Raw genomic sequence first — 27,594 nt, 5'->3', positions numbered from 1 at the left:
GATTTGTGGCTTCAAATTGTAGGAAGTGAGTTATGCCTTCTGCTAAGATTCACATGATGGAGAGTGCTCCAAAAGTGTGACATACTTCACTCTGTATGACAGACTCTAGGTCCATCCACCTCACTACCAAATGTAAAATAGATAGCTAGTGGGAAGCAGCCACATAGCACAGGGAGATCAGCTCGGTACTGTGTGACCACCTAGAGGGGTGGGATAGGGAGGGTGGGAGGGAGGGAGACGCAAGAGGGAAGAGATATGGGGATATATGTATATGTATAACTGATTCACTTTGTTATACAGCAGAAACTAACACACCATTGTAAAGCAATTATACTCCAATAAAGATGTTAAAAAAAAATAGAAACCATAAAAAAAAAAGTGTGACCAATGCATTATTTAAAACAAAACAAAACAACAACAACAAAATGACAAGAGCCTATTGAACAAAAGGCAGATTAAAAATACACACTGGAAAATGTTATTAAGTGTTGAAAGACCTTAGCAAACATTCAGAATCTGCCTGATTCTGATGGAATTCAGATGGAAGGAGAAAAGGAAAGTAGTGAGATTTTTTATTTAGGTAAATCAAGAAATATTATTTCATTGATAGTTTTGATAAATTAAAAAATATAGGCTTAAACATAGTGTTTAAAAAAGGTGAAGAAAAATAAAATAATAAAAACAACCTTCCAAGAATCACACAAAACAGAAAATAAATAAGAGCAAGAACAATCATAAGTGTAATAATATACTAGGAAAGAAACCAAAACAAAAATTTACAGAATGGGTGAAAAATATGAAATTCAAGTAAATTAAGAGGAATACTTATATAATTAAGTGTGGACTCTGAAGTGTCCCTATTTTGAATTCAGAACCAATTCTGCAATTTACTAACTATAGGACCATGGCAAAGTTATTTAAATATTTTATGCTTTAGTGTTTTTACTTGTATGATGGTATGCAAAGCACATCAAAGGAAAGTGGACTCAGAAGAAATTTCATGAACTTCAGTACATTTGTAAAAAATTAATGAAAATAGGTTAATTAAGTCTTTAATTCAAGAAGCCAAGAAGGAGAAAATAAACCTTTAAAAAAAGGAATTAATAAAGATAAGTAGAGAAATTAATGAGCTAGAAAATGTGAAATGTAAAAATATTTGAATTGGTAAATAAAATGGAACTGGCTGTTTACAAAACCAAAAAGAAAAAAAACCTGAAATAGATGAATTTTTATACTTTAATTAAAAAAATTTATTATAGTAGAATGTATAAAATGAACATACAGAAAAATATAGTCACAGATTAAAGGTAAACTGACAGAACAACATTTGCACATATGCTGAAAAGGATTACTTTCTTTAATATTGAGTTGTTCTTAGAAATCAACAAGTAAAATCTGAAAATATCCAGTGAAAAATAGGTACAATACATAAATATATAATTTTCAAAAGAAAGAAAATACAAGGATTTGAGCACCCAGAGTGGATAGCTTAGGTAAGAATCATCCATTACAGAGTAATGCCTTAATAAAACTTTTATTTTTTTTTCTGGCTAAGTGGGCTACATATTATAAAAATCTGTACACCAACCTAGGAAGCTTCTATTACCCATCACCAAAACCTCTTTTATACGGGAAGTATGAGTATGTGATAACAGAGCAACTCAAAATGATGTTCTCTGAACTTTAGGGAGATTAACCCACTCTATAATGCATGTATTTAACCAATCTTATTTAAAAACATAAATAAAATACATCATAATCTGAGAAACTGGGTGAGACAGATGAAATGAATAAGGCAAAATCAGATTAAATATAAATAGCAGAAATATATAAAGAGTTCAAATGTCTATATTGCTGTTTTATAGGCTTTGTATCATGGACCAGATTTGAGAACAGTTATAAACATGTACTGCAGACTAATCCATCGTGTTAAATATCGACTTAGTCTTTGGAGGACGAGACAAATTATAAACCTTACAGAGCTAGAGGAATGGATGGACAGAAAAAAATGTAGGTGATGCTGTCATTTCTGATTTGATTTTAGGTTTGGAATTATTTTAACCATTAATAATTTACATATAATTTACATATAATTACCCATAGACAACACAAGTAGGTGATATTTTTATTGCTGCAAGCTATTTACTTTTTAAGGTGATGTATATGTGGACTAATTTATTAGGATCTCATTCTGGCTAAACAAAAAGGAAATTTAAAGGAAAGATAGCTAAAGAATCAGATTTCAGAAAGAACATGAACCAGAGCTGCTCCAGAGATCTAAGGAGCAAAAAATAAGGGGCAATCTCTGTTTGCCTCTGGGGGATAGAAAAGATGCTATCACTTTGTGACTTTTTATTCTTGAGCTTTAAATTCAAATTCTAGGTTGGTTTAGCTTGAGTTATGTGTCCAACACTTTGCCTTGGTAGGGCAAAGAAATTTGCTTGGGAGTTGCATAGAAACTATATTCATTGGGGGGAGGGAGTAGCTTCCCAAAGGAAAACTATATATTTATAACAGAAGAACAGTTAAAGGACACTGAGCAGACTAAACAACAGATATCCATTACATGTTGCTTATTAGTGTTGAAATTCTACGTGAAGAACAGGTTTTCCAATTTCTATCTTAACTTTCAGAGATCCTGATTTTTATTATATTTAATGAATTTATTATTGCTTGATTAAGATGGATATTACAGTCTGTTTCTTGATTAAAAAATAAATAAATAAATGAGGACTTCTGGTTTCTGCTTCTGTATGTAAGGAGCTTGGAAGTCAACACTCTATCTTAACAACAAGTAAAAAAGCTGAACAGCTTAAAAAATCAACAACTCTTCTTGGATTCGTAAAAGAGGGGAGACACAGGGCAAACTGCTGCCCCTAAGATTGGAGAGATAGGCATACCAAGTCACAGCTTACCAGAGCAGAGACTCATGAGCAGAATCCGATGTGGGAACCAGTGCTGGGGTAAGAAAAATGAACTGTAATTGACAAATGGCTGGAGCACAATTCTGAGAGTTAAAAATTCCAGAGGATCCAGTCATAAAGGGGCCTCCACAATACTGTGATATTTACCTCCAGGAGCTCAATCAGATTCCCACAGTAAATATGAGAAAACGAACCATTTTGAAATATGCCAGAGCACTCCATTCTTCTTAACAAGGCCTGCCTTCAGGGGAAACTAATTAACCAGAGCCTAACCTGCTGGGTATTATCAGAGCCTAATTAAACCTGTGGAAGGGAAATACCCAACTCCAGTCCACTCTGACCATCCTGTCCCACCTAACGGGGAAGAAAAAAAATGGGAAACATTCATGAAGTTCACAGTCCAGAGACATAGGCTCCATAAGACACTGAGACCTAATCATTAGAACACTTCCTCTCCCCCAGAACCTTATCACCACATTACTAAAGACCTTTTTACAGCAGTTTCTTTTACCCAATATGTCATGACTAGCTACATGTGTACTACAAGGTATACAAAGACACAAAAAACACAATTTGTAAAGACAAAGCAAACATCAGAACCAGACGTGGCAGGGATGTTGGAATTATCAGATTGAGAATTTAAAACAACTATGATTAAATATGCTAATTATGCATAAAATAGACAGCATGCAAGAACAGATGGGGAAGGTAGGCAGAGAGATGGAAATCCCAAGAAAGAACCCCAAAGAAATGATAAAAATAAAAAATACTGTAACAAATGAAGAATGCCTCTGATGGGCTTCTTGGAAAGGTGGCTGAGGAAAGATTCTCTGAGCTAGAAATTATATCAATAGAATCCTTGAACACTGAAAAACAAAGAGAACAAAGACTGAAATAAAAAACAGAACAAAGTATCCAGGGACTGTGGGGCAACTACAAAAGGAGTAACATATGGGAGTACCAGAGGGAGAAGAAAGAAACAGAAGAAATATTTATAACAAGAATAACTGAGAATTTCCCCAAATTAATGTCAGACACCAAACCACAGATCCATGAAGCCCAGAGAACACCAAGTGGAGTAAATTCTAAAAAACTACACCTAGGCATATCATCTTCAAACTATAGAAAATTAAACTAAAGAAAAAAATTCTGAAAGAAGCCAGATGGGGAAGACATCTGGCCTCTAGAGAAAAAAAAAAAAAAGAATTACATTTGACTTATCCAAAGCCATGCAAGTAAGAAGAATGGCATGAAATAGTTAAAGTGTTAAGAGAAATAAAACACCAACCCAGAATTCTGTACCTTTAAAAATTATACTTAAAAAAAATGAAGGACTTTCTCAGACAAACAAAAATTGAGGGAATTTGTTGCCAGTATATCTGCCTTGCAAAAAGTGTTAAAAGAAATTTCTTAGAGAGAGGGGAAATAATATAGGTCAGAAACTCAGACTACAAAAAGTAAAGAAGAGCACTGAAGAAGAAATAAGAAGGCAAAATAAAATATTTATTTTTCTTATTCCTAAGTGATCTTACAGATAACATGTTCAAAATAATACTGACAATATACTCAATTACAATATACATATGTAGCTTAGGTATAATTATATATGCTAATATATGTACGTGTATGTATAAGTGAAGTGAATGACAGCAATTATACAAGGGATGGGAGGGAGGAATTAGGATTATTTTGTTATTGTAAGGTATTTGCACTACCCATGAAGTAGGATAGTGTTATTTGAAAGTGGATTTAGATTAGCTATAAATGTATGTTGTGAACTCCAGGGCAACCATTAAAAAAAAAGTAAAAAAAAAAAAAAAAAGTATAATAGATATGCTTTGAAATGAGAGAAAATAGAAACATATAAAATCCTCAATTAAAACTACAAAAGGCAGAGAAAAATAAGAACAAAGAACAAGGGCAACAAATAGAAAACCTATCGGATATAGTAGATATGAATCCAAATGTGTCAGTAATCACTTTGATTTGAAGGTTAAATGATCTAAATCCACCAATTAAAAGACAGACATTGTCAGAGTGGATCAAAAAACACAACCCAATGGTATGCTGTCTACAAGAAACCCACTTTAAATATAAAGACATATATAGGTTAAAAGTAAATGGATGGAGAAAAATGTACCATGCTAACAATAATCAAGATAAAGCAGGAGCAGCTATATTAATTTCATACAGAGCAGACTGCAAATTAAAGTTATCAAAGGTGAAGAAGAGCATTACATAATGGTAAAGGGGTCAATTCTCCAAGAAGACATTAACAATTGTAACTGTGTATCTGCCTAACAACATAGCATCAAACTATGTGAGGCAAAAACTGATAGAACTGCAAGGAGAAATAGATGAATCCACTACATAGTTGGGCAAAATCCAACACCCATTCATAATAAAAACTCTCAGTAAACAGGAAATAGAGAGGAACTTTCTCAACTTGATAAAGACTATCTACAAAAAAACTACAGCTAACATCATACCTAACGTGAGTAACTCAGAGTTTTCCTACTAAGGTCAGGTACATGGCAAGGATATCCTCTCCCCCCACTCTCTCTCACCACTTCTTTTCAACATCATACTGGAAGTTCTTGCTGATGCAATAAAGCAAGAAAAGGAAATAAAGGCATACAGATTGGGAAGAAAGAAAACTATCTTTGTTTGCAGATCATATGATCATTTGTGTAGCAAATCTGAAAGAATTGACAAAAAACCCTCTGGAACTAGCAAGCCATTTATATCAAGGTTGCAGGATACAAGGTTAATATACAAAAGTTAATTGCTTTCCTAGATACCAACAATGAACAAGTAGACTTTGAAATTAAAAACACACTACCATTTACATTAGTACCCTCCAAAAATGAAATACTTAGGTATAAAGATAACAAAATATGTATAAGATCCTTATGAGGAAAACTACAAGACTCCAGTGAACAAAATCAAAGAACTAAATAAATGGATAGATATTCCATGTTAACGGATAGGTAGACTCAATATTGTAAACATGTCTGTTCTTCCTAACTTGATCTATAGATTTAATGCAGTCACATTCAAAATCTCAGCAAGTTATTTTGTGGACACCACCAAAATGATTCTAAAGTTTATATGGAGAGGCAAAAGACTAGAATAGGCAACACAATATTGATGAAGAACAAAATTGGAGGACTGATGCTATCTGACTTCAAGATTTATGATAAGGCTACAAGTTCAAGTGTGGTATTGGTGAAAGAATAGACAAATATATCAGTGGAACAGAATAGAGAGCCCAGAAACAGACCCCTATAAATATAGTCAACTGGTCTTTGACAAAAGAACAAAGGCAATATAATAGGGCAAAGATAGTCTTTTCAACAAATGGTGCTGGACTAACTGGGCATCCATGTGTAAAAAAATAAATCTAAACACAGACTTTACACACTTCACAAAATTAACTCAAAATGAATCATAGACCTAAGTGTAAAATGCAAAACTATAAAACTCCTAGGAGGTAACATAGGAGAAAACCTAGATGATCTTGGATATGGTGACTTTTTAGATACAACACCAAAGACATGGCTCATTAAAAAAATAATTGATAAACTAGGCTACATTAAAATGAAGAACTTTTGCGCTGTGAAAGACAGTATCAAGAGAATGGGAAGACAAGCCACATACTGAAAGAAAATATTTGCAAAAGACATATCTAATAAAGAACTGTTATCTGAAATATACAAGGAACTCTTAAAAGTCAACAATAAGAAGGCAAACAACTTGATTAAAATATGGGCCAAAGATCTCAACAGAGACCTCAGTACAGATAACAAATAAGCATATGGAATGATGTTCCACAGCATTTGTCATCAGGGAAGTGCAAATTAAAACAGCAAAGAGATACCACTACACACCTATTAAAATGGCCAAAATCCAGAACACTGACAGCACCAAACACTGGCAAGGATGTGGAGCAGCAGGCACTGCTATTCGTTGTTGGTGGGAAAGCAAAATGATACAGCCATTTTGAAAGACAGTTTGGTGGTTTTTTATAAAATTAAATGTACTCCTACCATACAATCCAGCAATCATTCTCCTTGGTGGTTAGCCACAGGGGATTTATGTCCACACAAACCCTACACATGGATATCTATAGCAGCATTTTCATAATTGCCAAAGCTTGGAAGCAACCTTCCAAGCTTTTCCCTCCATTAGTAGGTGAATGGATAAATAAACTGGTGCACCCAGACAGTGAATATCATTTCGTTATAATAAGAAATGAGCTGTTAAGCCATGAAAAGAAATGGAGGAACCTTAAGTGCATATTACTAACTGAAAGAAGCCAATCTGAAAAGGCTACATTCTGTATGATTCCAACTATCTGACATTTTGGAAAAGGCGAAACTGTGGAGAAAATAAAAAGATCGATGGTTGCCTGGGGTGGGATGGAGTGGGGGGAAGGATGAATCAGCAAGCACAGAGGAGTTTTAGGACCATGAAACTATTTTGTACAGTGATGGATACATGTTATTATACATTTGTCCAAACCCAAAGAATGTACAACACCAAGGTAAACTACTGGCTTTAGTGATTATCATGTGTCAGTGTAGGTTTATTCTTGGTAACAAACTCACCGCTCTGGAGTTGGTGCATTGATTAATAATTGATAATGGGGGGGGGGAATTATGCTTGAGTGGGGGGGTAAAGGATTTATGAGAAATTTCTGTATCTCCTCAAGTTTGTTTTAAACTTAAAACTGCTTTTGCATGTGCAGACTCAGTTCCTGGAGAAAGATGGCAACAGCCAAGAAGCAGAAACACGATGGGTGGGTGAAGATCGGCCCCTACATCCTGGGGGACACGCTGGGGGTCGGGACGTTCAGCAAAGTGAAGGCCCATAGAAACTTAGAATCCTGAAATTAGAACATTGGAGAGGAGGCTGTGAGTTGACTTCTGATAGTCTGTGAAGGATGAGACACAACTTCAAAAAACAGAAAACCCTAGGAGCTGGAACATAATAGCCTGGGAGCAAGAAGTAACTCCCATGGATGTCACTGTGTGAGGGTACAGGGAGTAACTGATGCTCATACAAGGTGAACATTTGCTTGGTTCCCTGTCATCATTGTGTTCCATTTAAGAATTCTTGGATGGGACTTCCCTGGTGGCACAGTGGTTAAGAATTCACCTGCTGAGCAACTAAGCCCGTGTTCCACAACTGCTGAGCCTGTACTCTAGAGCTCACGAGCCACAACTTCTGAGCCTGCATGCTGCAACTACTGAAGCCCACGCGCCTAGAGCCCATGCTCCACAACATGTGCACCGCAATGAGAAGCTTGCTCACTGCAACGAAGAGTAGCCCCCGCTTGCCGCAACCAGAGAAAGCCTGTGTGCAGCAACGAAGATGCAACGCAGCCAAAAATAAATAAATTTATTTAAAAAAACCAACAGCAGCTTTTGTAACTTTTCTTTAAAAACGAAACAAAACTACAACAACAAAATGATCCAAGTAAATTATATTTAATTGGAATCAGCAACTTATTGCCTTATAAAGTAAAAGTGCTACATTTTTGGTAGTTTCAGCTAGTCATAAAATGTTTATTTTATAGTGGACTGTAAGTTCCATGAAGACAAGAACAGTGTCTGTTATGTTCATTAATACATACCCACTGTTAACAAATGCTTGGTTTATCAGAAGGGCTCAAAAATATTTTTTGAAAGGATAGTTTTCATTAAACTTATTAATTATGCTAAAATTATGTACCAAAAATATTTATCAATAACCAGAATTCTTTGAGTTAAAATGCCTCCTTTTCGGTGGCTAGAGGTTGAGGAAGGAAGAAGCCAGAGAGAGAAAGAGATTCTATGTATGTCATGGGACTCTGATCAGTTTCCCCAGTCCAACAGCCTGGTTTCTAGAGAAAAAAGCAGGAAGGAGCAAAGTATTTGAGAGATGAAAAGGCAGAAAGAGAAAACAAGTGAGAGAGGCAGAGAAAGAGAAAACTCTTTTTTCATTAGGAAACTGCTGGGGCTTCTTTTACTTAATCCTTTAAAAAGTGAGAGGGAGTACAACTGTCTTATTTGGGGAAATACTGTTAGCAGAATGGAGAAATGAGTCAGGGAAGAGATGGAAGGAAGAAAAAGGTGCATCATCCAGCAGATTACCCTGTGGGCAACCAGAGCTTAATCCCTCTAGGGAACAGTGTAGCCATCTTGCCTCAAGTGCTGTGTCTTTACCCACCAACTCCCCTAGTCAGAGATGAAGGACTGCTCCAGTGGGAGCCTTGATCGCCTGGCACTTCTGGCTTGCTGCACAGGTGGGCAGAGTGGAGTCCTGCAGTCAGAGGGACCCCTTAGGCAATGAAATGCAGATGCTGGCAATTTAAATCAGGTTAGCATGCACAGACATGTAAGGGACAAGGCAATATGAATGGAGACACCAACAGCAACTGCTCTAGTTTGCTTGTTAGAATAGAGAGAAAAAGTCATAGAGATACTAAATAGACATTTATGTTTATTTTCTGCTGTGTTTCAGAATCTGGAATAGCTACTCATATTCAGACAATCACTAAATGCTTCTTGAACTTGTTGATGTCTTATGACTGTCCATCTCAACTGAATGAATGGATGAGTGAATGGATAGAAAATTGAAGTCTATGTGGTTGATTGTCGGGATGATACATTAACTTCTGTTAGAAACCACTCTGGTGCCCTTTGTCACTGGGAGCCCGTATTTCAGAGCTAAACCTGTGCTGAGGACAGACCCTGTCAACTTGTAAATGCTGATTAACGATCAGCTTTATGGGGCTAATCCATATACTTTAGAATGGAGACTCAATTTCACCTTTTTGAAAAAAAAGTAAAATGGAGAACTACACTTACAAAACACGTGCATCGGTTCTCTTGGTCATTATCTAAACCCTGTCTAATGCCAAGTATGGGAAATAGGTGAGGGTTGGCCCGACTGAATGATTTTCTGGGGAAGCCTTGAGCAAGAAGTGACAAAAGACATTAAAGTAGGAAGTAGGAATGCATGAAGTTACCAAAAAGTAGATATTTTAAAAGCAAAATCAGCAGTAGAATAAGCAGTCCAAAGTGGAATCACCAATTCAAGTAAATAGTTAGAATGTGGGTAGAAGTCAAAAAGAGATGAAAAAATCAGGGAAACTAATCAAAACTAATAAAAAATGAATGCTGAAATGGATCAACAGAAGTCAGGCCCCTAGAAGCCCTGAGCTTTGTCTTACGATGTGGTTTGAACGTTGATATATGTAGAGTCTATGGACAACTGTCATGTAAACCAGGCCAGAGGATGCCAGTATTCTCTTTGGCGAAGCAAGACCAAATTTCCCTCCTTTGGAGTGGGGGAGGGAGAAGCATGCCCACTTCCTCTGCCTGCCCCAGGAGGCTGACATGGTCCTACTCCCCTCATGGAGGCTTATCTCCAGACATCAAAATAAAACTGGAGTGAAAGTGTCTTCAAATCCAGATCACACTTTCAGGTGGGGTGTATACTTGGTATGTTATTTACAAAGAAAATATTTTATCTTTTTTTCCTTGTAGTCTATGAAACAATGTTTGCTAAAAGAGAAGATTGGCAAGGATTAGAAAGAAGTGAGCTCCTTAAGTACTTCAATGACTGTGGTCATTTCCCAACGCACCAGCAAATTGATGAGGTTTGGGACCTGGTCCATAGAGGTAGTTTCTCATTTCTTTTTTTGCTTTCTCCTTACTTTCTTTCCTCCCTATTTTCCTCCTTTGTTCTTTCCTTCCTTCTCTTACTTTCATTAAACTTGTCTTATAAGTCCCTTTTTTTCAAATTTTCAAAACCTGATTTTAATATATATGAAAGAAGAGATTAAAAGAACAGGTTAAAAGAAGTTAAAATGGTAAAATTATTTTTAGAGAGGTAGAAGAGATTCTTTAGCTTTTTAAGCTTTTAATGTAGTTTTGATACAATATAAGTTATGTCAGGATATATTTTAAACCACCATGTATTTTAAATACTGATGCTAAAATGATTTCTGCTGAATAGATTTGTTACCAAAGAACATAGTCAAGTTTAAATGTTTAAACATTATAAATTATTTCAATACAATAGATTTTCACAGTTAGAAAATCATTTCTTTTCTGAACAGTCAATAAGTGAAAGGATAATATTGTTTTTGTTTGGGAATATTTAATAAGTTAAATGGAGCAACATTTCTCCCTTCTCTAAAGATTAGTAATGGAGTGGAAATTGTCACCAAGGTATGGGAAATCTCAATGAATTTTCCTTAACTCCTTAAGATTCTTCTCAGCATTTCTTTCTATGTCCACACTAACGCCATGGCTGGCTGCCATGTTTAGAGATGATGAATGATGTATCCGTAATTTAATTGAGAGGAAAAGATAAACATGCAGAACAAAATATTTCAGGATTTTTTTTAAATAGAAGTGAAGGGCCCACATACCAGTAGGAAGGTATGATTAATGTCAGAGTGACAAGGTTGAAGCTTCATTATAGGTTGAAGTTCTCTTCCTTTGTTAGTTCTTAGTGTAATTATCTAATTCTTTACCTATGTATGAACTTTGCTTTGCCACTGCTGAATCCCTAGTACCTAGAAAAGTTTTCTAGACTCTTGGTAAATATTTGTTCACAGTCTGGAGAAGCATCCAGTTCACTTTGGATGTTTAAGCAAATTTTTCCTGATGACAAAAACATTAAATATTTATTATAGAAAATTTGGGAATATAGAAATATATAAAATTACTAACAAATAGCAATTAACATTTGATGTTCATCATTCCCAGTTTTTTTCTATGCATATAACATTTTTATGAAAATTGGAATTTTCTAAATATTTGAAAATCTACTTTTTTGCTTAACAATATTCATTAATTTCCAAGCCATAAGTATCTTTTACAACATTATTTATGATAGAGTAATAACCTATCATAAGGGTATTCTGTATTTACTGTTGTACATTTAAATTCTTACCATTTTTCTTTATAATAAATAATAATAAAATTTTAAAAAATTGAGTGCAGCAAAATAAAATCAATTAGGGATTTCAGAAACTTATACTGGTTAGTGTTGGTAATTTAAAATATGTTTTTCTTCAAATTAACAGTTTCATAGTGATATTTTCCTTCACTGATTATTTTGAAGTATGTCATAAAGGCTTAGGTTTAGAGCATGGATTAGTATTAGCTTGCCTGGATTTATTTCCTGGCTTCAGCACTTACTAGCTGTATGTCTTTGGACAAGTTATTTATCTCTGCTATGCCTTACTTTATATATATATGTAAAAGGAAGATAATACTGTCTAAGTCATTGGGCTGTAATGAGATTAAAATGAAATAATTAATGTCAAACATGTGGCCCATTATAAGTGCTCAATAAATGTTTGCTAATATTATTCTTAAATAATTCTTAAGTATACTTAAATAATTATGAAAAATAATTTTCATAATTTTTATTTTGAAAATGTTAAAATGTTGAACCTAATTGTTGAATGATGTATTTCTATAGAGATTTTTGTATTGAATGTTTTCCACTGGTTTCCACCCATATCATCTCTTGCTTATCATAATGACCTGTGTGCTAGAGAAGATGATATGCTCATTTATGTTCATTTTACAAATGAGAGAACTGAGACTTAGAGACCTTTTTAAGCTCATTAGGAGAGCAGAAACTATCCCTGGTCTCTTCAAGTCAAGTTCAATGCTCTTTCCATTTACTATGTGGAGTAAAATTTAAAAGTTCAGTGTTACAAGAGCATAATTAGATAGATGGTTAAAATATTCTTGACAGCAAGTACTGCCTTTTATTGATCTTTCACAGACTAGATAATGCCTTGCAACATAGTAGATTTTCTGTAAATGATTTACTCGATTAAATTTCTTATTAAAACTAGAATTTTCAAAAGAACAGTTAGTGTAAAACATACTGTTTTTATTATAATGCCTAAAATTGGGAAGCTTTCCTTTATAGAAAGAAGCCACTCTAACATAATTTAAAATATATGTCCAATTATGCTGCTACATCCAGTTCAAAAATTCTAGTGGTTTATAAGAAGCTTTAATTTAAAATGGAGATATTCTAAAATAATGGAAAGAAAACAGAAAATTTATGGGAAATGGAGCTAAATTAATGTTTTTTGCTTGCTTCTGCTAAGAGAATCTGATTTTATGCATTTTGGATTGTCAGTCATCTTCATTCATACTGACTTATTTGATTGTGGATAATAGCTCCAGATGTGCAACCTACACATTTTTTCATCCAGTAGAATATTTCACCTAACCCATATGTACTTAATTAAACTGATTAACTTCGTCAGTGTATGACACCAAGTAGGTCAAAGTTCCAAAACTGTCTGTATGTGTTCAGGTATTTTTAGCTTTCTTTTTTTTTCCATTTTTTTTTTCTTATCACTATGGTAACAAAAAATTGTGACTGAGGATGTGATTTTTGTCTGAAAATCTTCCTTTGGGATAATGAAGCCCCTTCAGACTGCATGTAGAGGCTGATCTTAAAAGCTGAAGACTATGCAAACATGAGAACCTTTACTTGATATTCATTTACATCTCAACAAATGAAACTAATAACAATAGGATGGCATATCTCAAAGGAAAGAAAATCATAATTTGGTTCTATATTATCTATGCTCATATCTAACTAAGTTTTAGAAGTTTGAACTTTGAAGGTTTTCCAGTGTTTTCTCAACACATAAACAGAACTTTTAGTTTGTTTTCTGCAATTGAAATGAACTCAACAATGAAGACAAGACCACTTTCACTGTGGAGCCCTAGACAAAAATGTTAAAACCTGAAATACCCTCTGCAACTGAAGAAACAATGGTCTGAGATAGGATATGGATTATTTCAGCCTCCCTGACTAGTTGGTGGCAAACTGTAACTGTATCCTGGGCCTCCTGCTCCTCAGGGCACAGCTTTGCCCACCACAAGCAGACAACACTGGATTTTCTGTTATTTTCTCAAGATATGGCTTTATGTTATTAAATGGGGAGCATATAATGAGGTTCCCCTAAAATTGTTTTCATATGAACAAGCTCTCTAATAATAAGATTTTGATTATGCATAGAAGGGATTAAAGAGGATTAAAAAAGATAGTATTCTAGGGCATAAGAAATTCTAATGATAAAAGAATGCAAGGAGATTGGTTCAAGATGGCAGAGTAGAAGGACATGCTCTCACTCCCTCTTTCAAGAACACCGGAATCACAACTAACTGCTGAACAATCATCGACAGGAAAACACTGGAACTCACCAAAACAGATACCCCACATGCAAAGACAAAGGAGAAGCCGCAATGAGAAGGTAGGAGGGGTGCTATCACAATAAAATCAAATCCCATAACTGCTGGGTGGTTAACTCACAAACTGGAGAACACTTATACCACAGAAGCCCACCCACTGGAGTGAAGGTTCGGAGCCACACATCAGGCTTCCCAATCTGGGAGTCGGGCAACGGGAGGAAGAATTCCTAGAGAATCAGACTTTGAAGGCTAGCAGGATTGGATTGCAGGACTTCGGGAGGACTGGGGGAAACAGAAACTCCACTCTTGGAGGGCACCCACAAAGTAGAGTGTGCATCGGGAGCCAGGGGAAGGAGCAGTGACCCCATAGGAGACTGAACCATACCTATCTGCTAGTGTTGGAGGGTCTCCTGCAGAGGCGGGGGGCAGCTGTGGCTCACCAAGGGACAAGGACACTGGCAGCAGAAGTTCTGGGAAGTACTCCTTGGCATGAGCCCTCCCAAAGTCTGCCATTAGACCAACCAAAGAGCCTGGCTCCAGTGTTGGGTTGCCTCAGGCCAAACAACCAACAGGGAGGGAACCCAGCCCCACCCATCAGCAGACAAGTGGATTAAAGTTTTACTGAGCTCTGCCCACCAGAGCAACACCCAGCTCTACCCACCACCAGTCCCTCCCATCAGGAAACTTCCACAGCCTCTTAGTTAGCCTCATCCACCAGAGGGCAGACAGCAGAAGCAAGAAGAACTACAGTCCTGCAGCCTGTGGAACAAAAACCACATTCACAGAAAGATAGACAAGATGAAAAGGCAGAGGGCTATGTACCACATGAAGGAACAACATAAAACCCCAGAGAAAGAACTAAATGAAGTGGAGATAGGCAACATTCCAGAAAAAGAATTCAGAATAATGATACTGAAGATTATCCTGGACCTCGGAAAAAGAATGGAGGCAAAGATCGAGAAGATGCAAGAAATGTTTAACAAAGATCTAGAAGAATTAAAGAACAAACAAAAAGAGATGAACAATAAAATAACTGAAATGAAAACTACACTAGAAGGAATCAATAGCAGAATAACTGAGGCAGAAGAACGGATAAGTGACCTGGAAGACAGAATGGTGGAATTCACTGCTGTGGAACGGAATAAAGAAAAAAAATGAAAAGAAATGAAGACAGCCTAAGAGACCTCTGGGACAACATTAAATGCAACAACATTCACATTATAGGGGTCCCAGAAGGAGAAGAGAGAGAGAAAGGACCAGAGAAAATATTTGAAGAGATTATAGTCGAAACTTCCCTAACATGGGAAAGGAAATAGCCACCCAAGTCCAGGAAGCGCAGAGAGTCCCATACAGGATAAACCCTCAGAGAAACACGTCAAGACACATAGAAATAAAATTGGCAAAAATTAAACACAAAGAAAAATTATTGAAAGCAGCAGGGGATAAACGACAAATAACATACAAGGGAACTCCCATAAGGTTAACAGCTGATTTCTCAGCAGAAACTCTATAAGCCAGAAGGGAGTGGCATGATATACTTAAAGTGATGAAAGGGAAGAACGTACAACCAAGATTACTCTACATGGCAAGGAGCTCATTCAGATTTGATGGAGAAATCAAAAACTTTACAGACAAGCAAAAGCTCAGATAATTCACCACCAAACCAGCTCTACAACAATTGCTAAAGGAACTTCTCTAAGTGGGAAACACAAGAGAAGAAAAGGACCTAAAAAACAAACCCAAAACAATCAAGAAAATGGTAAATGGAACATACATATCGATAATTACCTTAAACATGAATGGATTAAATGCTCCAACCAAAAGACACAGGCTTGCTGAATGGATACAAAAACAAGACCCATATATATATGCTGTCTACAAGAGACCCACTTTAGACCTAGGGACACATACAGACTGAAAGTGAGGGAATGGAAAAAGATATTCCATGCAAACAGAAATCAAAAGACAGCTGGAGTAGCAATACTCATATCAGATAAAATAGACTTTAAAATAAAGAACGTTACAAGAGACAAGGAAGGACACTACATAATGATCAAAGGATCAATCCAAGAACAATATATAACAATTATAAATATATATGCACCCAACATAGGAGCACCTCAATACATAAGGCACTTGCTAACAGCTCTAAAAGAGGAAATTGACAGTAACACAGTAATAGTGGGGGACTTAATACCTCACTTACACCAATGGACAGATCATCCAAACAGTAAATTAATAAGGAAACAGAAGCTTTAAATGACACAATAGACCAGATAGATTTAATTGATATTTATAGGACATTCCATCCAAAAACAACAGATTACACTTTCTTCTCAAGTGTGCATGGAACATTCTCCAGGATAGATCACATCTTGGGTCACAAATCAAGCCTTGGTAAATTTAAGAAAATTGAAATCATATGAAGTATCTTTTCTGACCACAATGCTATGAGATTAGAAATGCATTACAGGGAAAAAAACGTAAAAAACACAAACACATGGAAGCTAAACAATACGTTACTAAATAACCAAGAGATCACTGAAGAAATCAAAGAGGAAATCAAAAAATACCTAGAGACAAATGACAATGAAAACACAGCAATCCAAAACCTATGGAATGCAGCAAAAGCAGTTCTAAGAGGGAAGTTTATAGCTATACAAGCCTCCATCAAGAAACAAGAAAAATCTCAAACAATCTAACGTTACACCTGAAGGAACTAGAGAAAGAAGAAAAAACAAAACCCAAGGTTAGCAGAAGGAAAGAAATCATAAAGATCAGAGCAGAAATAAATGAAATAGAGACCAAAAAAACAATAGCAAAGATCAATAAAACTAGAAGCTGGTTCTTTGAGAAGATAAACAAAATTGATAAACCATTAGCCAGACTCATCAAGAAAAAGAGGGAGAGGACTCAAATCAATAAAATTAGAAATGAAAAAGGAGAAGTTACAACAGACATCGCAGAAATACAAAGCATCTTAAGAAACTAGTACAAGCAACTCTATGCCAATAAAATGGACAACCTGGAAGAAATGGACAAATTCTTAGAAAGGTATAACCTTCCAAGACTGAACCAGGAAAAACAGAAAATATGAACAGACCAATCACAAGTAATGAAATTGAAACTGTGATTAAAAATCTTCCAACAAACAAAAGTCCAGGACCAGATGGCTTCACAGGTGAATTCTATCAGACATTTAGAGAAGCGCTAACACCCATCCTTCTCAAACTCTTCCAAAAAATTGCAGAGGAAGGAACACTCCCAAACTCATTCTATGAGGCCACCATCACCCTGATACCAAAACTAGACAAAGATACTAACAAAAAAGAAAATTACAGACCAATATCACTGATGAATATAGATGGAAAAATCCTCAACAAAATACTAGCAAACAGAATCCAACAACACATTAAAAGGATCATACACCACCATCAAGTAGGATTTATCCCAGAGATGCAAGGAATCTTCAATATACACAAACCAATCAGTGTGATACACCATATTAAGAAATTGAAGAATAAAAACCATATGATCATCTTAATTGATGTAGAAAAAGCTTTTGACAAAATTCAACACCCATTTATGATAAAAACTCTCCAGAAAGTGGGCATAGAGGGAACCTACTTCAACATAATAAAGGCCATATATGACAAACCCACAGCAAACATCATTCTCAATGGTGAAAAACTGAAAGCATTTCCTCTAAGATCAGGAACAAGACAAGGATATACACTCTCACCACTATTATTCAACATAGTTTTGGAAGTCCTAGCCATGGCAATCAGAGAAGAAAAAGAAATGAAAGCAATACAAGTTGGAAAAGAAGAAGTAAAACTGTCACTGTTTGCAGATGACATGATACTATACATAGAGAATCGTAAAGGTGCCACCAGAAAACTACTAGAGCTAATCAATGAATTTGGTAAAGTAGCAGGATACAAAATTAATGCACAGAAATCTCTTACATTCCTATACACTAATGATGAAAAGTCTGAAAGAGAAATTAAGGAAACACTCCCATTTACCATTGCAACAAAAAGAATAAAATACCTAGGAATAAACCTACCTAAGGAGACAAAAGACCTGTATGCAGAAATCTATAAGACACTGATGAAAGATATTAAAGATGATACCAACAGATGGAGAGATATACCATGTTCTTGGATTGGAAGAATCAGTATTGTGAAAACGATTCTACTATCCAAAGCAATCTACAGATTCAGTGCAATCCCTATCAAATTGCCAATGGCATTTTTTACAGAACTAGAACAAAAAATCTTAAAATTTGTATGGAGACACAAAAGACCCTGAATAGCCAAAGCAGTCTTGAGGGAAAAAAACGGAGCTGGAGGAATCAGACTCCTTGACTTCAGACTATACTACAAAGCGACAGTAATCAAGACAATATGGTACTGGCACAAAAACAGAAATATAGATCAATGGAACAGGATAGAAAGCCCAGAGATAAACCCACACACCTATGGTCAACTAATGAAGGAGGCAAATATACAGTGGAGAAAACACAGTCTCTTCAATAAGTGGTGCTGGGAAAACTGGACAGCTACATGTAAAAGAATGAAATTAGAACACTCCCTAACACCATACACAACAATAAACTCAAAATGGATTAGAGACCTAAATTAAGACCGGATGCTATAAAACTCTTAGAGGAAAACATAGGAAGAACACTCTTTGACATAAATCACAACAAGATCTTTTTTGATCCACCTCCTAGAGTAATGGAAATAAAAACAAAAATAAACAAATGGGACCTAATGAAACTTAAAAGCTTTTGCACAGCAAAGGAAACCATAAACAAGACCAAAAGACAACCCTCAGAATGGGAGAAAATATTTGCAAATGAATCATCGGACAAAGGATTAATCTCCAAATTATATAAACAGCTCATGCAGCTTAACATTAAAAAAACAAGAAGCCCAATCCAAAAATGGGCAGAAGCCCTAAATAGACATTTCTCCAAAGAAGACATACAGATGGCCAAGGAGCACATGAAAAGGTGCTCAACATCACTCTTTATTAGAGAAATGCAAATCAAAACTACAATGAGGTATCACCTCACACCAGTTAGAATGGGCATCATCAGAAAATCTACAAACAACAAATGCTGGAGAGGGTGTGGAGAAAAGGGAACCCTCTTGCACTGTTGGTGGGAATGTAAATTGATACAGGCACTATGGAGAACAGTATGGAGGTTCCTTAAAGAACTAAAAATAGAATTACCATATGACCCAGCAATCCCACTACTGGACCTATACCCTGAGAAAACCATAATTCAAAAAGAGACATGTACCACAATATTCATTGCAGCACTGTTTACAATAGGCAGGACATGGAAGCAACCTAAATGCCCATCAAGATGAATGGATAAAGAAGTTGTGGTACATATATACAATGGAATATTACTGAGCCATAAAAAGGAATGAAATTGTGTCAATTGTAGATACGTGGATGCATCTAGAGACTGTCATAAAGAGTGAAGTAAGTCAGAAAGAGAAAAACAAATACCGTATATTAACGCATATATGTGGAACGTAGAAAATGGTACAGATGAACCGGTTTGCAGAGCAGACATTGAGACACAGACGTAGAGAAAAAACGTATGGACACCAAGGGGGGAAGGTGGGGATGGTGGTGTGATGAATTGGGAGATTGGGATTGACATGTATACACTGATGTGTATAAAATGGATGACTAATAAGAAAATAAATAAATAAATAAACATTAAAAAAAAATAACGCAGAATTATCAGAGGTAACATGTTACAAAAGCCTTATTTTAAATTACTTCTAAAAAAGAAAGGACTTCCCTGGTGGCACAGATGTTAAGAATCTGCCTGCCAATGCATGGGACATGGGTTCTATCCCTGGTCCGGGAAGATGCCACCTGCCGTGGAGCAACTAAGGCCATGCACCACAGCTACTCAGCCTGCGCTCTAGAGCCTGTGAGCCACAACTACTGAGCCCCCGCTCTCCACAACTAGAGAAAGCCTGTGTGCAGCAATAAGACCCAACATAGCCAAAAATAAGTAAATAAATAAATAATAAAAAATAAAATAAAAAATAAATTTAACACATTCTTATCATAAATCATTTTGAAAATGCATACTAAAAGCAAAGATGAAATGAAAAATACTGACAGTTTTATGATTCAGAATGACTGGAGGTCAACTGCAGCAGGTAGCCAGGTCTTTTAAAGATCTCTTAGTGCCACCATAACCATTTGGGGAAAGTGTCTGGCAATCTGTCTTCTTTTTTTTTTTATATAATAAAAATGTGATCACACTATGTATTTATGTTGCTGGTACAAATCTCAATCCATGAACTCACTGTTTCTCTATAAGGAGTTAATTTTTATTTCTAACCTCCATCCATCAAGCTTTAATTTCAGTCAGTTTGGCTTTTCATTGTCTTTTTATGAGGTTGTGGCCAGATAATGATGGAGGGCTATGTAATATGTGGCGCATCCTGTCCCACTGATCTGAAATATCTGCTCATTTATCTCTTATCAAGTGTGTTATGTATACTGTTAATGCAAATGGGTGTTGATTTTTTCTTACCTCTTCAAATCAAGTTAGCTTCCTTTGATGGCTTGTTATGTGGAGAAAATGATTCTCATTTTAGACATATTGATATTGGTCAGATCTTCAGATCCTTGTCATGATCCAGTTCAGTAGAGCTCATGACGTATAGGTCTACGTTTATTCACTAGAGGAGGACAAAATGCTCAAAAATGTGGAGGCGGCTAAATGAGTATAATTCCTAGCACAAAATCTACTTATCAGAAATGAAGCAATAAAGATGATTTAGGCATGTGGTCAATATTAGGAAAGTCTGGCACCCATGCTGATGACTGAACAGCAGGAATAGTCTTTCTACTATCATCTCCACTTCACCAATGAGTCCAATGAATTGTACTGCCGTGAAGTTTTTTAGCAGGATTTAAGTATTTTGTTATGCAACACTGGATAGCTTGAGAAGTGTTTGATGTTTGTCCCACCTGCTCTGAGGGTTTACTGCTAAGGTCCCGTGAATCTACAGACTCTTTCTGTGCATTACAAAGATATAAAGGTTTTGTCAGTGGTGTAGTGTAACCCTGTGTAACAGGATGCCACTTTTTTTCCCCTGGTATTTTAACCGATATTCTCTAATGCTTTCAGCCGTGTGAAAGGTACAAGCACTTCCTCTTCTCTGATGGATAATTTCTGGTATAAGTCATAAAGAGAAAGGCAATGCATTAGAGCATATTATATGGATGTCTTCCTTGGTTGAGACAATCCAGAATCTTTTTTGATAAAATTGTTGTTGCAAGTATATTCAACAAAGATCTTCTAAGCACTTAATATGTGCTATGAAATGTAATGTGGTTCAGAGGTTTCAGAGTCTCCATAACTGGAGGGACATGCACATATATAACCAGATAAATACGATGTTGTAAATGCTTATACATTCACACATGTATCAGGTGCTAAGATGATACAGATATTAATTATGTCTTAAGTTTGGAAATCAGGGAAAGTTATAGAGTGTATTTAAGACTTAGTCAATCGTTGTAGGATGAGTTAACTAGATTAAAAAAAGACAAACGTTTAACGCATAAGGGATTGTGTGCAAAGCAAATTAAAATTTACAGGGTTGCTGGTAACACTGAATAGAGGAGACGTGTCTGGTGGGTGGGTACCTGGAGAGGGCACGTTGTTACTAAAACTGCTGACTAAAAGATGCCAGATCATTCACTGAGATCTAGTTGATAGGGGTTGCTTTTCCCTATAGGATTCTTCTTGTTTTAAGTCCCTTATTCACCTGTCATCTGCCTATTGAAAATGGATGTTTCCAAATGCACAATGCAAATTAGATTTTGGATATAAATCAGTTTGTGACAGTAGGAGCTATTTAAACACTTTTCCCTAGAGCTTGAATACCCCTGAATAAACTAGAGACCAAACCCTAGGGGCAAAGAGCAACCCTGAAAGGTCTGACTCTCCTCACCTTGCTTCAGCTACCTAATCCAAGCAGCTGCTCCTAAAATTCTGCCTGCTTTCTCCTCTAACACTTTTAAAAGATAGTTCTTGACATTTTGTCTAATCTTACATTATTTAACACTGTTAATGCCTTTTTTCACCCTATCCATGGCTGTGCAAAGCCTGTGAAAGCCTATGCTAATGATATGCCCTGGGAATGGTCATTGCCTGTGGAAGACTTTCCCCTTTCCCTTCTTTTCTATCCTACAGTCACGTGAGTTGTTACTCCGATTACTAGGTTACCCTAATTAGCCATTCTGGGTTTCTTTAAAACTTTGAGTCTTTTATTATTTGGGTTGAAATATTTGTACCATTGTTATATAAGCTGCACAGAGAATCTGATTAAATTGTGTAATATTACTTAACACCAGCTATTCTTCTAAAGCCTGTCTGTTTTCTTTAAGTAGAAAATAACCATCTTTAAGAAACAGCAGGAACAGCAGGGGTTTGAGAGTGGTGTAACTTCAGTAAAGGTATAATTACTTTCATAAGTCTGTTAGAGATCAAGGCTTTAGGCTTCTTTTGTTAGATCACTGTTTATTAAGATTACACACCCAGTATTCCTAACACGCGGAGATCCACTAACAAGTCTTTGTTTTATGTGATTGAATTACTTTAAGATCAGGAATATAAACTCCTTGGTGAGAACAACTTTGCTCTGGAAGTCTCTGATAAATGAAATAAATGTTAATATGAAATATTTCATCAGAAATTCTTATGAAATGCAAAATTTTATGATATGGTATAATTATTCCAACGTCATAAACACTGCATTAAAGAGCTTTATTTCTTCTGACGTTTCACTTGATCCAGAGTCCTGTTAATTCCCACAGTGAAGTGAAAATGTCCAAAGGGCTTAAAGTAGTTCTCAGACCTTTACGGTCAAATAAGTTTTACTGTTCTCAATTCACTTCTTAAGTCACCTTTAGGAATGAACATTTTCTAGCATTCCTGAGTCAAGCTTTTTAAAGGAATTATGCTCTGCTCAATAAGGCACCATGACACTTCTATGCTGTGAAGTCTATCATGCTGATCTAAGTTATAAGTGGTATTGAAATGAAAGCTTGTGATTCAGATTCATAAAAACAAGCCTCTTGCAGGATGCTGCCAGTTTGGCAGCATAGAAGCCAGAAGTTAATGCTACAGGATTGTTTCCTTAAAGATTATCTCTTCAGGTACAAGCCCATGAGAGTTTCATTTTGGTATTTCTGTTTCCAAAATTTAAAATTCTGTGACTGTTACCACACTGAAGTCAACAGAAGTGTTTTTTAAAAATCAGAGTCATGTTGGCCTGTTGTGCAAGGAGATGTTTATAGAATAAGCTTCTTTTAGAGCATAGTTTCTTAGGAATCTTAACGTAAATATCTCATTTTCCTACCATAAAGATGTTGGGTTTCTATTCTTTAGAAGGATTTCTGCCAGTGATTCTTTATCTACTAAGGCTTATATATTTTTTTAGCATGATGAGTGACTAGACATCTTTTTAGCTGATGTTTAGTGGTTTGGATATAGAGGACTTGATTTTCATATACATCCTTAAATGCACTTATAATCCTTTGAGGTAAAAATAGGAACACCCATGTAAGCACATTAGTATAGCATGTGCATTATAGTTAGTAACTCCCAGCAGTACTAATAACTGTCTATAAGAAAGGCAGATATCATAACCTTCTCTTTCTTTTTATTTTTTTATGGAGTTTAATTCATAGTACCAATCAGAGAAGACACAAAATTGAGCCTACACCTACAATTTATTGTGCATATTTTCTAGCACTGAGATTTACATTGAATATTAAACAATCACTTAAACTAGGGGCTCTTAGCCAAGGTCTCATAACATATTCATGTATTTAAATAAGTTGTAAAGTGAATTCCAAATCTTTGGATTCTAAGAAAGTTAATGTACCCGGACTTTTAAAGTAAGAAATAAATTTGAATGGATTAAAAGATAATTCCTATAATGTAACTTTCACTTGCTGGTATTCCAAAGACTTTGTCGAGGAGAGAGAAGATGGAACCATCTCTAGAGCGCTGGAACACCATGGCAGTTCGGTCTCTGTGCCTGTGCCATGCGGTGAGCCTCACCCTTGGGCTGTTGGAGCCAGGAAGAGAATGAGAACCCCTGTCTTGCATTAATGCCCCCTATGAGCTAAATAGTTTCTAGCAGGTAAATCTTAATCTGCTTAATCTGCCCTTGGAAAAACAATTCTAATTATTGTACAGAATAAGGAGTAGGACTGCTTTTCAGGGATGAGATGATTGCTAGTATAACTACTGCATACCTCTTGCTGACTCCATGCCTTCGTATTTTCTGTGGATACCTAAAACCAATTGTTTGGAACACTCCTAATACTATGTTCTTCATGGTGTTTTGGTTACAGTGAAAGACAAAGAGGTCTATTACCAACTACCATATTCTAAATGGTTAGTCTGCAGATGATAACTAGCTCCTTAACATAAAATTTACAGGATGTAGCATTTGGAGTACCTTAAGGAATTTTTATTTTTCTATTTACTTCCAGCTGTTTTGTGTTCTCAGTCTTCTCAAGGTGCTTGCCGATAACAGTTTTCGCTGCATCTCGAGCTCTCATTTTCTAGGGTCTTCATTTCTAATGATTGTATTCCGAAAGCGACTTAATTATAATACTTCCTAGGTTGTAACTAGATTTTTTCATTACCAGTAATATCTTTCATCTTTCTTTTCAGCCTATTACCCTCCGATCCCCTCCTCATATTTTTTTGGCTCTTCTCCCCTTTCAATAAATCTGCAACCCCATGGGGACATTCAATCCATTAACTTTACTATATTTACAGTATTCATAACCCCTGAGATTTTTTACCTTTCTCCTTACTGAGCTTAGATTCATTCCGTGGTACCCCTGCATACATTTTTAACCTCCTCACCCTCCTCAGACTTATTTTCCAACAGGCTGACTCTGATAAAACCAACTTTCTGCCTAGTTCATGTAGATAAACCTGACATGGCTGGAGAAAAATCAAAACTAGGCTGATTTATTTCACTTTTAATTTCTGATCACAAATGTCAAGTGGACCCTCACAATAGCCAGGCAATTTTATTCCACTTTTCAAGTTAATTCAGTCTCTTCCTCTCCCCAATTAATATTCCACATGATCTTGCCCTCCTCAAACTAAATATCTCATCTTCCTCCTTTCTGTTGATGACCTTATCTCTAATAAAACTGATATAGCAGACACAATTAGAAAAGATTATTTTATCTTCCTACCTCCCAATCTATCAACCTTTCAGCATCTTCAGCCTCAGAACCTGCTTTTCTTCCTCCTGCAATGGATGAACTTTCCCTGTTCATCCCTTCTTGACCACAGTCTTCTGTTGTCTCTGACTTACTCAAGGATTTTATTACTGTCTTTACTTTCTTTACTCCAGATTATTTCCTGTCTCACCTCTATTATTTGCTTCTGCTCTCCTGGACTGTATCTCAAGAGCATACAAACGTGCCGAGAAATTTGCCATCTTACAAACACCCTCCCTAGATGTCACATAATCTATTGTTCTTCTTCAATTATCATTCCAATTCTTTGCTCTCCTTATAAGAAACTCCTCAAAATATGGAGTCTATTTGCCATGTCTACTTCCTTCTTTACCTCCTGTACCATTCTTCTTTTTAAGACATATTGTCAAGTACTTCAGATGTATAAAAAGAATCAGTGAAATATATAATAAACACCACTCAAATAGTGGGCTAGTGCTGCATGTATCAACATGGATAAATATTTGTAAAAAGAATTATGAGAAAAGAAAAAGTTTCAAAGGGACACATAATTTATGTAAAACTTGTAGGTATTCAAAATGATATTTTATATTGTTTGAGAGCACATATATATGCAGTAAAAGCATAAAAACATGAATGGTAAAGGATGAAAGCAAATTCAGAATAATGACTACTTCTCTTTTTCTTTCCCACCAAAGAAGAAACAGCTTTATAAGGAGTCTGGGCATGTCAGGGAACCTCAGTCAGTTACAGAGAAGAGAGGCTAACATTGGTACAGAGCAAGAATCTAGCATTTAAAAAGCCAAATGTGAAACTAAAACCTCCATCTTAATAATCTCACAGTCAGAAGTGCTGCCGAATTTAGCCGAGATGAAACTTCTCTGGAAGCTGCTGGTGAAATAATGAGATTTTTGCATAAAGGGAGAGCTCTCCAGCACAGCTAAGTCTGAGCTCCATATAAGGTTATGGGTCTGGAGTGAAAGAAATCGAGAAAAAGGTAAGGGGGATGATACACTGCTTCTACCAGATGTCAAATTTCCAACTAAATCTGGGTCTGTTTCTGGATATTCATTTCTATTTCTTTTATCTCTTAGTATATGCCTACACTAGCACCCCAATTGGTATAGCTTTGTAATGAGCCATACCTGTCAGGAGAAGTTCTACCACTTTTTTTTTTTTTTTTTTTGCTTTGGAACTTCTTGAATTTTTTCACTATTTATAAATGTGGGAATGGGGGCTTACCTGGTGGCACAGTGGTTAAGAATCTGCCTGCCAATGCAGGGGACACGGGTTTGAGCCCTGATCCGGGAAGATCCCACGTGCCACCGAGCAACTAAGCCCGTGCACCACAACTACTGAGCCTGCGCTCTAGAGCCCATGAGCCACAACTACTGAGCCCACATGCCACAACTACTGAAGCCCTCGTGCCTACAGCCCGTGCTCTGCAACAAGAGAAACCACCGCAATGAGAAGCCCCCGCACTGCAACAAAGAGTTAGCCCCTGCTCACCGCAACTAGAGAAAGCCCGCGCGCAGAAACGAAGACCCAATGCAGCCAAAAATTAAATTAATTAATTAATTAAAAAAAAAAAAAAGAATCTGCCTACCAATGCAGGGGACACGTGTTCAATCCCAGGTCCGGGAAAATCCCACATGCCACGGAACAACTAGCCCGTGCGCCACAACTACTGAGCCTGCCCTCTAGAGCCCATGAGCCACAGCTCCTGAAGCCCACATGCCTAGAGCCTGTGCTCTGCACAAAGAGAAGCCATAGCAATGAGAAATCCATGCAACGCAACGAAGAGTAGCCCTGCTCGCCGCAACTAGAGAAAGCCCGCGCATAGCAAGGAAGACCTAATGCAGCCAAAAAAATAAATTTATAAAAAAAAAAAATGTGGGAATGAATCTTTTTCATTGCATTAAAAATGCAGTTAATATTGAGATAATTTATAGAGAACTGACTTCTTTTTGATATTAAATCCTTCTCTTCAATAGGTTGTCTTTATATTTTATATATTCTGTACAAATTATAAAATTATGTAGTTTTACATCATATACTTTGTATTTACATATTTTATGTTTTTCAGTGGTTTTCTTAATTTTTCTCCCTAAAGATCTTATAAATTTTTGTTAGAATTATTTCCTTTT

At 36.2% G+C, this 27,594-nt stretch overlaps 1 protein-coding gene across 1 annotated transcript in view; it reads left to right on the top strand.

Annotated features, from left to right (window-relative positions):
• The window catches only part of IQCM (IQ motif containing M), a 484,997-nt gene that overhangs the window by 267,534 nt on the left and 189,869 nt on the right, over window positions 1-27,594 (top strand). Inside the window, exons 11-12 of the mRNA XM_082389028.1 lie at window positions 1,866-2,010; window positions 10,460-10,594. Of these exons, the coding sequence (XP_082245154.1) occupies window positions 1,866-2,010; window positions 10,460-10,594 (280 nt within the window). The remainder of the gene's footprint in view (window positions 1-1,865; window positions 2,011-10,459; window positions 10,595-27,594) is intronic.

Source organism: Balaenoptera borealis (genome assembly GCF_965194805.1).
Source record: "Balaenoptera borealis genome assembly, chromosome: 4".
Taxonomy (NCBI): Eukaryota; Metazoa; Chordata; class Mammalia; order Artiodactyla; family Balaenopteridae; genus Balaenoptera; species Balaenoptera borealis.
Note: the sequence above shows the minus strand (reverse complement) of the source record. Positions and strands in the feature narration are given on the sequence as shown.